This window comes from Microtus ochrogaster, chromosome 21, assembly GCF_000317375.1.
Source record: "Microtus ochrogaster isolate Prairie Vole_2 chromosome 21, MicOch1.0, whole genome shotgun sequence".
Classification (NCBI taxonomy): Eukaryota; Metazoa; Chordata; class Mammalia; order Rodentia; family Cricetidae; genus Microtus; species Microtus ochrogaster.
The window spans coordinates 38269804-38284803 of NC_022022.1; the positions used below are offsets into that span (position 1 = coordinate 38269804).

Below are 15000 nucleotides of genomic sequence, written 5' to 3' on the forward strand. Positions count from 1 at the left end.
CCTGGGACCAGAGGCCAGGCAGCTGTCAGTCAACCAGGCACAAGAAGCAGGAAAGTGAGACAGGAGGAAAGGAGGGAGGGAGGGAGGGAGGGAGGAGGGAGGATCCCTGATCTGGGACCCCCCCTCTGTATGTTATGAATATGTTTCATTACCATTGGTTATTAAAGAAGCTTTTTAGACAATGGCTTAGTAGAGTAAAGCCAAGCAGGAAATCTGAACAGAGATATAAAAAGTATGTGGAGTCAGGGAGACATCATGTAGATGCTGAAGGACAAAGCCACCAGCAGCCAGTCAGAATCTTACCTGTAGGCACCACAGCCTCGTGGTGATTCATAGATTAATAGAAATGGGTTAATTTAAAATGTAAGAGTTTGCTAGAAATATACCTAAGCTATTGGCCAAGCAATATTGTAATTAATATATTTTCTGTGTTATTATTCGAGGCTGAGAAATGAACAAGCAGTCTCCGACTAAAAAGCCCCGTGACAAAATGTAGATAAAGAGAAAGATTAAAATAAGAGCTAAGATAAGGCTAAGCCTTCATAACTAATACAAAGTCTCCGTGTCCTGATTTGGGAGCTGGCTGGTGGCTGAAAAGAAAGCCTATTACACAAAGCCACAGTGAATGCATGTGCATATTAACAAGTGGAAGTCAGCACACTCCCAAGAATCTAATTCCCAGCTGGGCAGCGGTGGTGCACACCTTTAATCTCAGGATTTGGGAGGTGGAGGCAGGCAGATCTGTGAGCTCGAGGCCAGCCTTGTCTACAGCTTGAGTTCCAGAACAGTCAAGGACTGTTTCACAGAGAAACTCTGTCTCAGGGAAAAAAGAAAAAGAATCTACCCCTGTGAGCACCCTTCAGTGCTGCACCCCCGCCTCCTGAAGTCTGCAGTGGGAGCCTCCAGGCTTCTGGTCTGAGGGGGCCAGTCTCCAGTTTCCTGGTTGTGGGTGCTGAGAATTTTAACCCTAATGTTCACAATTTTTGAATAAAAGTTTTGTTCTTTTGGCACAAAAAAAGGAAACGGCATCTGAGAGCAGCAAAACACCACCCACTCAGGAGCAGGATAGAGTCCCAGAACTTCGACAATTACAGAGCTGGAAGACACGTTTGAAGTAAAGGCAGACAGTGAAATCGGTATGTACTAATTTACCACACCCAGGAACAGTGGAGTGCATTTACACAGGGTGGTAGGTGGTGCAGGGGTAAATCATGGATGCCAACTTGACTAAACTGGAATCAACTAGTAAGCACAGCTGTAAGGGATTCTCTTGACCAGCTTATCTTCTATGGGAAGATCCATACTAGACGCAGGCAGTACCCTTGGGTGGCACCCCGACGGTGGGAGGAGGATGGGGAGAAGGCTGTATTTGCCTTTCTGCCTTTGTACCTCTTTTACCCTGTAGCTGCCTGTACCACTGCCGCTACTATAACTGCCTGTAGCTACTGTAGCTGCTGCCTTCTTTTGCAGATGTCAGAACCCAGATTCTTCAGGCTGAAGACGAATGCCCTCAGGGCCAAGCTGGAACTCCTCGTGGACTCAACAGTTACAGGATCAGCTTCTCCAGTGTTTAGAAAGATATTGCTGAGCTACTTGAGCAGCATCACATAAGACACTCTAAACTCTAACACTTGCTCTCTTTGATAGTTTATATGGTTGAATGGGCCTGTATCTATGTGTTTCTGTGCACATGTGTACAGAAGCCATAAGAGGGTGTTGGGTTTCACAGAGGTACAGTTATAGGTGATATGACCTGCCCCATCTGGGTGCTGGGAACCAAACTCAGGTTTTCTGAAGAGGAGCAAGCACACCTAACCAATGATCCACCCCAACATGATCCACTTTTACTATGCATGCATATACATAATATAAATGTGTGTGTGTTTGTTCTGCTGATTCTGCTCCTCTAGAGAACCCTGACTGTGTTAACTAGGGTTTCTACTGCTGTAATATAAAACAGCACGATCATAAACATCTTAGGGAGCAAAGGGCTTATTTCACAGACATGTCCATCATCAAAGGAAGTCAGTGCAGGAACCCAGCACAGCAGGAACTGATGCAGAGGCCATGAAGAGTGCTACTTACTGACTTGGTCCTCTGACTTGCTCAGTTTACTTTCTTAGACACCCTAGGACCACCTGCCCAGGTGTGGTGCTGCCCACAATGGCGTAGGCCTGCACACATCATCATGAATCAAGTAAATGCGCCCACAGCCCTAGACTTGCCTACAGGCCAATCATGGGGGTGTTGTTCCCAATGAGCCTACCCTTTATCAAGTTAACATAAAAGTATCAACAATATACAGTGAAGTTTGCAAGCAACATTTCAATGTAAGAAATTCAGTGTGTGTGTTTGTAAATTTAAAAAAGGATCTCATGAGACCAAGGTGAGCACAAAGCTCATCGTGTATCCAAGGGTGACTCTGAATTCTTGACACTTCTGCTACCACCTTCCAAGGGGTTTTATTTGTGTTTCACCATATCCTGCTCATTCCATATATTAAATATTTTCTTTTATGATATATTATTCAAAAGGCAATTATAAAAAAAGACATTTCTATGCTTCAACAAACTAAAATATGACTACCAAAATGATTAAAGATGATGATTATAAGCAGATTTTAAAGACTGGACTTATAAACTAGTTCAAACTAAAACATTTAACATATCCAAATATCTTATATCCTTTTAACTTTAAAAATGATGCATAAATACGTGTCACTGCATGCGTCTGTGCCATGTGAGCGTGGCAGCAGGTGACCACCGAATCCACGAGAGGGCTGCATCTCTTGTACTGTTGTGAGTGCCTGAGGTGGGCACTGGGAACTGAACTCACGGCCTATGCAAGAGCAGTATACACTTTTAACTGCTGAGCAACTCTCCAGCCCCTAAATACTTCTTAATTTACTAGAATTGGAAGTACACAAAAAGTTAACATGAAAAATTGTATAGTGCGCTTAATTATTTTTAAAGAATTGAGAAAACAGCTATTTAAAGAGTTTGAGTGCCAGCAGCTCCACAATTTCTCAAAGGCAGTTAGTCTGCACAACAAGCCGGAACTGGTCAGGACTCCCTTCTGGAGAGGAGATACTCACGGCAAGGCCACTGCTCTCCACTGCAGGGATGGCAGGCTGCGACACCAGTCCCAGAAGACCAGCGTCCGCATTGCTGACACTGTGTCAGCCTTTCGTCTACATCAGGCCCGAGTTGCATCTGCCCTTGGGCTTCTGACATTACCGCAGTGAGTGAGGATGAGTGCTTTCTCCAGGAAGGACACGACAAGTGCAGCTCACAAGTCGGAAAACGTCCACGGGATAAAACAAGGTCCCGGGACAGTTTAGGCTTAAGGGACACATTATTAACTGATACACTGAGGCAAATGGTAGTAACATTGAGAGCCACACACATACATGTATGTGTATGAGGTTCTTGTGCTCTTTCCTATTCATTCTTTAAAGTCAGCACCAAGTAGAATAAAAATATAAAATGGCAAGTGAAAAATAAAGTATTAGATCATCCAAAATCATGCACAACATGAAATGTGTTTGTAATACTAATTATGTTGGGTCCTATGTAAATCAAGTATTTCTACCAAAAATAAAGAAGGACTGGAGAGATTGGCTCTGTGGTTAAGAGTACCGGCTACTCTTCCAGAGGAAGGGGAACCTGGGTGGATTCTCAGCATCCACATGGCAGCTCACAACCACCTGTACTTCCAGTTCCTGGGGATCTGATGCTCTCTTCTGGCTTCTACAGTCACCAGTCATGCAGATGGTGCACGAACACACATGCAGGCAAAACACTTATAATAAATACACTCATTTAAAAAAAAAGAGGAGGAAGAAAAGGAAGAGGAAGAGGAGGACGACGAAGGGAGAAAAGAGGTAATTTTTCACGGCGTAAGACATGCTCAGAAACTCAGATGTTTTCCAAAAGTGGAGCTAGATGAAATTCTAAGGAAATGCTGCTGGAGAACGCAGATGTCCGAGAGAACCAGAGCACACAAACATGGAGTAGAACATGTAAGAGACTCACAGAAACAGGAGTCAGACGTCCACTCCAAGCGTCCTCTCTTGCCCCCAGACATTCCTAGGATGGTCACTAGGAACCTGAGGCATTCTGAGGATAAACGACACGTCCCACCTGTGCTCTCTAACATGGGGAATCTCAGGAGGTTGGGTTAGATGGCTGTTAGTTTTCTCAGGCTTGAAAATGCAAACCAAGCCACCCAGAACTGCTGTGGAGACAGATCCCGACGCAGCAGTTCTGAAGCAGTGTCTGGAATTCTGCACTTCTAATAACCCTTCAGGAGGTGCTGTTGCTCACACCCAACCACAGTGAACAACAGCCTTTCAGAAAGGATGGGCTTAGGAACCAGCTCTTAGCTTTGTTAATGTGAGGCTTGTTTTGTGGTGTTAGCAAAGAAGGCCTGAGGGCTACAGAAACTTTTGGGCAAGGTTATCCTCACACTGTTACAAAACAATACACTGAAATCCAGCAGGTGTTTTGGTAATCACACCAGCTACTACAGTACACAAAACAAAGAGGGCGCAGAAGCAGTGAACCCTGTCTACTTTGTACTCATTCTCTGTAACCCCTACCTCTCCAGTGAGGGCTTAAGTCTACTACAAGTACGCATTTCACACACAGTTCAGATTAAAGTACTTCCAGTCTGTTAGAGGCAGGCGCAGAGAAAAGGCATGAATATTATGCTATATCCAATCCTGAACTTATTAGTGAACCAGAGTTTTAGAGGTAGAAAAGAACAAGGGAATCCTGTAGTCTTTACTTTTCAAGGAACACCGAAAACCACATTATCTTGAACTGAGGGGGGGAGGGGGCTGTCTCAAGAGGCTTCAAATGAGAAGAATTTCAGTATGTTGCCTTAAGATTGTTCTTGTGATATTTTGGTGAAGAAAGTGGCTGGCTTTTGCCCTTGTCAGAAGTCTGCCTGGGGCTAAGGTGAAGAGACTTGGATTAATTCTGTTGGCAGAGGAAATCTGGCTGTCAGTGGTGACTCAAATGAAGACTTCTAATGAAAAGGAGCAAGCTGAGAGGGGTAAATATGAAATGTAAAATCTGAGGAGAAAAGGAGCGCCAGGAAGTCAAACGGAGCTAAATTCTCTGCTCAAGGAGATAAACAGATTAAGAAATGTAATAAAGGGCAAGATCCCACCCAGCTAAGTTTCCAAAATGTAAAAAGGAATTTAAGAAAAGGTTTAAGAGCCAGGTGTAGTGATGCATGCCTTTACTGCCAGAACAAATGAAAGTCTTCTGCACTCAGAAGGCAGAGGCAGGCAGAGCTCTGAGTTCAGGACAGCCAGGTCTACAGAGTGAGTTCCAGAACAGCCAAGCCTAGGCAGGGAAGGCAACCATGGAAAACAGAAAGCTAGTGTAGATGAACCAGGGGTCATATTCCAGACCCAGCAATCAGCAGAACCTGGTGTCTTTGGCCACGTGGTCCTGACGTTTAGGATAGAAGGGGCTATGGAATTTGCCTTTGCAACTACAGAAAACCACTAAAGCCAGACATGTGTCAGGACTTTTCCTGAACAGGGGCCCAGAGAAGCTATTGTATGAAGCTGTGAAGTTGAAGCCTGGATCGCCTTGAAGAACCCAAGACGTCGAAAATGCCAGAGCTGTGGGATACTTACTGAGGAGAGCTGCTAACAGGGAGTGGAGCCAGTCCAAGAAAAGGAAGGGTGCTATAGTCAACAAAGCTGAAAAGGGTTGGAGATCTGAAGAGCACTTTGACATCAGACATGGAGATGCAGAGTTTGGAGTGTGCCCAGCTGGTTTTTGGTCTTGCCTTGGTCCAGTATTTTCTCACTGCACTCTCTCCTCTACACTTTGGAATGGTAATGTATATCCTATATCATTATATATTGGAAGTATGTGGTCTGCTTTTTGATTTTGACTTTACAAAAGCATACAAACTGTTAAATAGTATGAGAACGTTATAGACGATGGGGACTTTGGAAGTTGGACTGAACGCATTTTTGCATTATGATATGGCTACAAGCCTTTGGAGCCCAGGAAGGGTATGTGGTTTGGAAGAAAATGGCTCCCAAAGGGAGCAGCACCAATGGGAGGTGTGGCTTTATTGGAGTATGTATGGTCTTGTTGGAGGAAGTGTGTCCCTGTAGAGACAGTTCACTTCCTGCTGCTTTTGGATCAAGATGTAGAGTTCTCCAGCAACACATCTACCTGCTCACCACCATCTCCCCAACCGCCACCCTCCCTACCATGATGGTGATAGACTGAACCTCTGAAACTCTAAGCCAGCCCCCCATTAAATGCTTTCTTTATAAGAGGTGCTACAGCCATGAATCTCTTCACAGCAACAGACACCCTAACTAGGACCAGGGCTAAGTGGTACTTCCCACTCTCTCCTCTGGAACACAGCTGGAGCACGGGGGAGTGCCCTTTACAGGGGTCACTTTCAACCCCGCCCCAAGCTGTCTCACGGAGATGCTGTGAGTAAGCCATTAGAAAAGGTCAGCTTGGATGGCCTCCCTTTGAAAGTATCTGTCGAGCCGCTTTTCCTTTTAGCCATGTTTAATATTTAGCCTCTAGTTTCCAAATGCTCCCCGTTTCCATCTCCACTTCTCCTCCACCCACCTGGTCCCCGCTCCCCACCTATCATTTTCCGCCCTCTCACTCCCGCACCACACGCTGGTTCTCCCCATTTGTTTTCTTCTAGCGGTCCATGCCAGGGCATGCTGCCCACAGGGTCTGGCTGAGTCACCCAGTGCATTTTACAGATTCTTCCTTTTATACCAGGCGAAGGGCAATAAAACCCAACAGCATCAAATGACGTTTAGGAGGCTGAAAACACTGGACATTGGCAGAGGGAGAAGAGAGAATACAAATAAAAGTTTCCACACTCTGACTGAAGCATGCTATCAAAAAGGATGGTTCGGAAAGGGTAGTTAGATACAGTACATGAAAATAATGTTTTTATGGCTAGCCTGGAGCAGATTCTAAACTATGACTTCTGTCGGGTTTTATAACTCAAGCAGAGCCAGGCTAGCGAGTAATCACAAGACACCTTTAGGGAAAACACAAGCAAGCAGTGTAGGTGGTGGTCCATGATTTATTTGCTTGTTGAATCGGACCTGAACCAATTCTAAAGGAAAGAGCTAGGAAAGCACCTTTGCATGAACAGTATCTGGACCTACATTCACGACAGGCTTGACTTCAATCACAAAAGAGCTCCTTCTGCTATCTGAAAGACTGGGGTATCCCTGAATGCCCTGGCATGCTTCCAACTTTGTAATTACTATCTATTGAGATTAAGACTACTATTAACTTGAGTAATTACTATTCACCAATTCCTACTGATGAATTTACTTTAAATAAACATTTCTTGTCTAGCCATAGGCATATTGTTTAAGGCTAAACCAGAGAGAAGGTTCTCTGTACTCAGGAAAACTAGTGAGAGGGTAGAAAAAGCCTAAGCTCAGCTGCAACAGAGGGCACAGAGTCTGGGGTTCAGACCTGAGCTGCTCGAGAGTCCTAAATCACCCAAGAAATATCAACCTTCCAACAGAGGATTTACTCTGCTTATAGCTGGAGCCACGGTGCTGTGGTCAGTTAAGGACTACCACCAAAATCTAGGCTGGCTCATTTGTTTGCACATTCATCATTTAACGATGTATCAACTATCCTCAATGTCTTGGTTACCCATTTGAGGCACAAGGCATGAGGCAAATAGTGGACAAGCAAGATGTCTGCCCTCAAAGGGCTTACACTACAGTAGAGGAAAACAAAAAGAAATAAAACCAATATGTAATCTAATTTTATAAACTGATTAGTACCAGGAGTGATGTGGTTCCAATACTTTGGAAGGAGCATTTAATATAGCACAGGATGGCTAGTCAAGGTTCAAGACACTAAAAGGGTAACATGAAGACAACTGAAGGAGAAATTTATTCTACAAGAAGGTAAGAGCAGAGGCCTTGAAGTGAGGAAGGCCTCGTACAGTCAATGAGCCAAAAGGCTAGCGTCTAGTGGATAAGAAATTTGGATGCTGTAGGGAAAATAAGAACATGAATTTAAAGATAAATAAAACTTTCTGGAATGATCTCAATGTGTCTTTGTATACCATTGAACTGTGTTCTAAATCACTGATCCTCAAATTGTAGCATCAAGTGGAAGCTTTTTAAAAATTCAGAACATCAAGCTCCATTTAGGCCTTCAGAGTAAGAACCTGCACTTTGACCAGTGATTAGCTTACATATAAAAGGTTCCAAATGCTTAGCTGCCATGTTGCTCAGAGAAGTTAACATAGAAAACTATCTAGGTTCTAATGAAAATGAGCACAAGTAAGCTTGAGAGTAAATTAACAAAACACACATGCATATACAATAGAAATATCTAAATGTGTTGTCCTATAGGGCTAGATACTTTAAATGTTTAAACCAAGAGCGCTCACAAATAATCAACTAGGCATATGAGAAGAGACTGGATTTAAGAGGAACACACAGGATGCTGCCAATCACACTACTGTTCTTACCTAAAAGAGCTGTGTCTCTCAGCAATTCTTTCTCTTTAAAAAAAAAAAAAGGTATTTTATTTTTTATGTGTATGAGTATTTTGGCTGCATGTGTGTCTGTATACATGCATGCCTGGTGCCCACAGAGGCAAGAAGAGAAACTTGAATCCCTTGGAACTGAAGTTACCAATGCCTATGAGGTAAAATGAGTGCTGGGATTCAAATCTGGGCCTTCTGGAAGAGCAATCAACACTCTTAACCACTGAGCCACCTCTCCAGTCCTTGCCAATTCTTTTTAATCATCTGAATTAAAGGCCACCTCAAAAACCAAACTCTAACAAAGGTCACTTCATTTTAATCACTTAGCTTCTTGTGCTTTATATTCTATTAATCTCCTCTTTAAAAACCTTTCTTCTTCAACTGTCCCAACTGCTTAATTTCAGACAGCAGGCTAAGGTAGAACATCCCTGCATATTTGAAGCCATCCAAAGCAACAAACTCTACACTATGGAAAAGGCAAAACGGTATGGAGCCAACATTCAAACTGCTTACCTAGACAGTTATCCTTAACTGTTAATACATTGCAACTTCCAGTGTGCTGTCTCTATGTGTAGACATACTCACTGTTCTCAAGTACATGAGAACAGCACACACCAACACTTCATTCTTACACTGTGTACTGCTTATGAACAAGAACCTTATTGTTTTAAATCAAATGTCCAACTACATTTCTCATACAGATCTCACATCTTTGCTTTCCACACCTTAGTCTCCTGTAGTCTGAGCCTCTACCCCAGCACCTTGTCCTGTTGGTTGTCACAACATTGGAACTTCAGCAAAGAGAGGGGAAGTTGTTTCCCAGGATGTTCTAAGACATGAATGTCTGCTTTCTTCAGTTATGTCCACGTAAAGCATTTTGGTGAGATTATCATCACTGATGTTTCCATTATCCTCGATTTCTGATTCTGTGTCTTAGGCTCTCAAGTCAATTATATAAATCTCTTTCAAAGACATGCCCTGGCTTTTCATTTCATTGGTATTTCTTCCAAAGACTGTGGCACAATCTTCATATGTATCACATGTTCAGTAAGGTAAATGACACACTTGAGAGCAAAGCTGGTAACTTTCCAGGATGGCTAGGAGGCCATTGCTGTCATCCCACTGAACAGCTCTGTATTAGGCTAGACACGCTTAGTGTTTTGCTTCTAAACTAAGAGAAAAGTAATTAAGCATGTAAGGAATTGGTGCCTAGTATGGTACATACATGATATGCAGTGCTGGGCTGGGTGGGATGAGCTGGGTTGGGTAGGACTGGATTGGATTGGATGAGCTCCATTTCGATACATGAGCATCCAAAAGGAGCAGGGTCTCCTATCACAGCCCCAGCTTTTTTATGAGTCAATGGGGCTTTAAATGGAGGGTCTGTACAACAGCACACTCACTAAAGTCAGACATAGATTTGAAGCTATTTGCTTAGAGAGGTCTAAAACCACCCGTAATTTCTCCTTAATTTGCTGAATATTATGATATAACATTAAAACAGAGCAATAGTATAGAAGATGGAATACTTAAAAGCTGACTTCAGAGTAACGTAGTCTTAAGTTTGCTTCCAGATGAAGCTCCTTGGGTTGTAAGGGAAACACTCTAAACATGCCATGCTAATGATAGGGAGCCCCAACATGATTTGTTTTTAGAAAATGGCTTCTACACAGGAGATGAGAAAACATTACACATGCTGTATCGGAGGACACGTCTGTGTAAGCCACTCCTAATTAGGACCAGGTTTTGAGTTACTGGCTGACATTTGGGATATGTCATTTAATGCTTAAGACCACTTCCTTAAAGTGTCTACAAAGAACACAAACAAAAACCAAACAAACCTCTCAGTGCTGTTCACTATACAAGCTGACTGCTTTAGGCCAGCACTTCTGCTTCTCTGCGCCCTCCTTACGTATAAATACCAAGTGCTGCAAGGAAAGCAGAGGCTGGAGCCCATCCAAAAGCAACTGGAAAATGCAGCCACGGTGCTGATGTCATGTGTGCCGAGCGTCTCCACACTCACATTTCATGACAGAAAAAAGCAAGCATGTCACTGCCAGATGCCTGGTAGCTGCCAGAAAACTTCGGAAGGTTGAACACAAAATAAGTAAAAATTGGACAAACAAGTGAATCATAAAAAAATACTGCTGAGGAAATCTGACATTGTTTTGACATGCTCCTTTTAAATCAAGGTAAGATATGCAATGCAAAAATGCAAACCCACTACGCGGAATGCAAAATTAACATTTAGTAGGCTGTCCCTTGAGATATACAGTACCATGAGTTTTTTTAAATAACCAACAGTGTAAAAAAGCTGTGTTTCCTTTTATTTACAGAAAATTGTTTTAGCTAACAGACATATATTTTGGGTTCTATGTAAAATAAATTATCTTATAGACAACCAAAAAGTAGATGGGTAGGTGATATGTATCTACCACTAGTCTTCAAAACCCGTATGAGTTTTCTTCCCTCCCTGTTTAGTATAAGGGCTATAGATGCACTTACCACTGGGAAAATGTTCAAGTCCATAACAAAACGAGTTCCGCTGCTTCCGAACAGCTGAAGCCCTAGCTGCAGAAAGACTCTAATGGATACCAGCTGGCTATTGAAGCCACTCAGTGGTATCTGGGATTACCTAGGATTTTAGTTTTTTTTTATGATGGTCAAATACCCATCATCTTCAATATTTACAATGAGAAATTTATAATTATAGTCATCACTGCACATGTGTGGAAAAGTGTAAACTACTTCTGAAAGAGATGAATAAACTAGATTTCATTTAACAATCTCCTATACTTTAAAATACTATTTTATGAAGGTACCTATCCACCCGATCATCCCAAACTCCTGACAATCAAAAGATAAGATTTTGATAAAGACACCAGCCACAGTCTGTTCTCCAGGAGGCTAATCTGTGGCTAATATGCACATGAGTTACCAAAGATGAAACTCAGGAAGCTATAAAGAACTGCATACAAGTATCGAGCCAATACTTCCTCATAGTAAATTGAGACGATAAAGTAACTTTTGCTGCAGACATCTTATCAAGTTTAAAAAAAAACAAACAAACAAACAAAAAAAAACAACCAAGCATTGGGCATGGTGATGCACACCTGTAATGGAGCACTTGGGAGGCAGAGGCACGTGCATCTCTGTGAGCTTGACGACAGCCTAGTCTACATGGTTAGCTCAAGGATAGCCAGGACTACACAGAGAAACCTTGTCTCAAAACCACCAACAAACAAGGGATTCCATATGGAAGAATATCAAAGCTGTGCCCCAAACTTCTAGCCATTTATCAGTTTGCTTATTTCACAAATACTTGACTACGGATTATATGGAAGAAAATGTGTCAAGTATTTGGAAGATTATAAATTTGGAAAGAAGTTGGTTGTCCCCTCCCCACAAAAACTGACAACAGGGCTCAGCTCCCTTTTAAGTCACTTCGTCCCCCGCAACACCAGAATGGAGGGGACACCAGAAGTGATAATTACCTGATCCTGCAATGACATGACTGGGTTGTTTTTGGTAGTGTTGATGTGGAGAACATGGTATCTGTTCTTCGCACACAAGTCATAGGCGATGTTGGTAAAGGAGGTGCTCGCAGTCTTGGGGACTCTGTTATAAATGATGACTATATCATCTTCTTCATCGAAAGCTGCATCTTGCCGAGGGCCATCCATTGTATGCCGCTGCTCAATTTCCCGGACTTCATGTCTTGCGATTGCCCTTTCTGTAAGGAAAAGAAGAGCCAAACTAAGTTCTTTACCTTTTTTTTTAAACACCTTACTATAAGAAAACTTACAAATTAAAAAAAAAATGCACACCAAAATTAAACATCACACGAAAGCCTGTATATCCCACTACAGAAATCCACACTACAGGAAAAAAAAACCCGACTAATGCCAATGATACATTTCCAACAATCCCTACACCTAAAGGAACAACACAGAACAGCAGAAAGATTCCAAGTCAGAGAACCAGGACGTCTACTGTGAGATAGTGTCTTCCATATATGACAGGGAAGATGTATCCATATTATCTAAAAAATTATGGTCACTTAATCAAGTCCTGTAGAATGACAGCATCAATTGATATGCCACTGGGTATGGGGAAATTTCACCAGGTCCTACCCCAAGATGAAGGCATATATGGGAATTTATGGCTGCTAAGATGATGTGGGATTCCCTTCTGTATACTGTTAATATGTTTTCTTGCCACTGGTCATGAAAGAAGCTGCTTTTGGCCAATGGCATAACAGAGTAAAACCAGGTGGAAAATCTGAACAGATGTAGAGAGAGAGTGCGTGGAGTCAGAGAGACACCATGTAGCTGTCAAAGGAGAAAGATGCCTGTCCACAGGATCCTTACTGGTAAACCATGAGCCTCATGGTAAAATGTAGTAATATGAGCGGCGAGATTGCGTCTCCAGAACCCGGGCCGCACCCCGGCCGCCTCCGGCTAGCTTTACCCAAAATAATTACACGGACACTGTATTCTTTTAATCACTGCTTGTCCCATTTCTATCTAGCCTCTTCTAGGCTAACTCTCGCACCTGGACTAGCCCATTTCTTATAATCTGTGTAGCCCACAAGGTGGCTTACCAGGGAGATTCTAGCCTATGTCCATCCTGGGTCGGAGCTTCATCGCATGTGCCTCAGAGAGTGGAGCATCGTGTCTCTCTGAGGCGTCTGCCACCGAGAGGAGAGCTGTAGAGTCTGACCTCACTTCCTCTTCCGCCCAGCATTCTGCTCTGTTTACTCCTCCCACCTTATGTTTTAACCTATCAGGGCAAGCAGCTTCTTTATTTAATTAACCAATGGCCTTCCTCCATCAGTAAAATATAAAATAATAGAAGTGTGATAATTTAAGATGTAAGAACTAGCTAGAAATATGCTTCAGCTATTGGCCAAGTAGCGTAATGAATAGTTTCTGTGTGGTTATTTTTGGGTCTGGGCGATCAGGAAATGAACAAGCAGTCTCCACCACACTGAGACACCAGAATCAGTTTTCTCTAGTAATAAGCCCTAGATAGATTATCTAATTCCATGCTGTCAGCCCTAAACACACAAATGAGCAATATTAAATGGATTATGGATTCCAAGGGTTTGTGTGTGTGTGTGTGTAAAATAATAATTAAAGAGGTTATGAATTTGATAGGGAGTAGATGAACACAGGAGTTGGAGGGGGGAGAGAGGAAAAGGAAGGCTGGAAATGATGTAAATATAGCACTCATACATAAATTCAAAAATTTTAAATACAAAGTAAAAACTTTGGCGAGTAAAAATATGGATAGTACTCCCAAATGGGTAATAATGAACTCCCCTCCTTTTCAGTTTTTGAAAGTGTACTTAAACAAAGAAGGCAAAAATTAAAGTATGAGTTTTGGTTCGCAATTCATGCATAGCAAACACTTAACACAGTGTCATAAAGAGAAGAAAAAGGCCTAAATGGAGCAGTGGTTTCTACACTTCCTGTCACTTTGCAAAATGACATCAATAAAGGGAAACATGATGTTTATATAATGAAAGAGGTAACTCTGAAAAAAGGTATACAAAAATACTGTACTTGAAATATTCCAGGGTAAAAGGTAATTATAAAAAAATTCACAAGAATGCAAAAAACAGAGATACACAACAGTGTCCAAGAGTCCAGAAAACAAAAAACACAGAACAGAAAATAAAATGCCAAAAGATTTTTTTTTTGGGGGGGGGGGTTTCGAGACAGGGTTTCTCTGTGGCTTTGGAGCCTGTCGTGGAACTAGCTCTGTAGACCAGGCTGGTCTCGAACTCACAGAGATCCTCCTGCCTCTGCCTCCCGAGTGCTGGGATTAAAGGCGTGCGCCACCACGCCCGGCCTCAAAAAGACATTTAAAGTGACTACAAATGAAATAAAGTGTCAATATTTGTGAGATAAGATGGAACAAGAGTACAGGAGAAATCCGGAGCTCATACACACACGAGAATAACATTTAATCAATAAAGACAATACACAAATGGAAATGCCCATAAAGAGATGCTTGGAACAGTCATGGGGAAAGTAGAACAAAAGTACAATGGAGTCCCACTTGGGACTCACTGTGTCAGCTGCTATTAAACAGTGTTCCTGAGGAAGCAGAGAAACCAGACAGAACACTCACTACATTCCTGGTAAGACTGCAAGTGCATTACAATAACAAACATTTCTACATTTCTCAAAATTTTAAGTACAGACTATGACTTAGCGATTCCACCCCTAGGTAGATATTCCTAGAAACTTATGACAGTAAACAGAGGTAGTGCTTGTAACATACTAGATGTGACCTAGAGAACACACTAGATGCTAGTGGAACGTTCAGCTAAATTTAAATAGCTTAAAACAGCTAATTTATGTGAATTTCACTTAAAAATTTACCATCAGAAAAGTACAAGATACAGCTCTTAAAATATTAGCTCATTTTAATAATATTAAAAACAAAAACAAAAGG

At 42.2% G+C, this 15000-nt stretch overlaps 1 protein-coding gene across 2 annotated transcripts in view; it reads right to left on the reverse strand.

Annotated features, from left to right (window-relative positions):
• Positions 1–15000, reverse strand: part of Hs2st1 (heparan sulfate 2-O-sulfotransferase 1) — a 123753-nt gene that overhangs the window by 21697 nt on the left and 87056 nt on the right. For both annotated transcript variants that reach the window (XM_005357385.3, XM_013350060.2), the window contains exon 2: positions 12030–12268. In XM_005357385.3, the coding sequence (XP_005357442.1) occupies positions 12030–12268 (239 nt within the window). The remainder of the gene's footprint in view (positions 1–12029; positions 12269–15000) is intronic.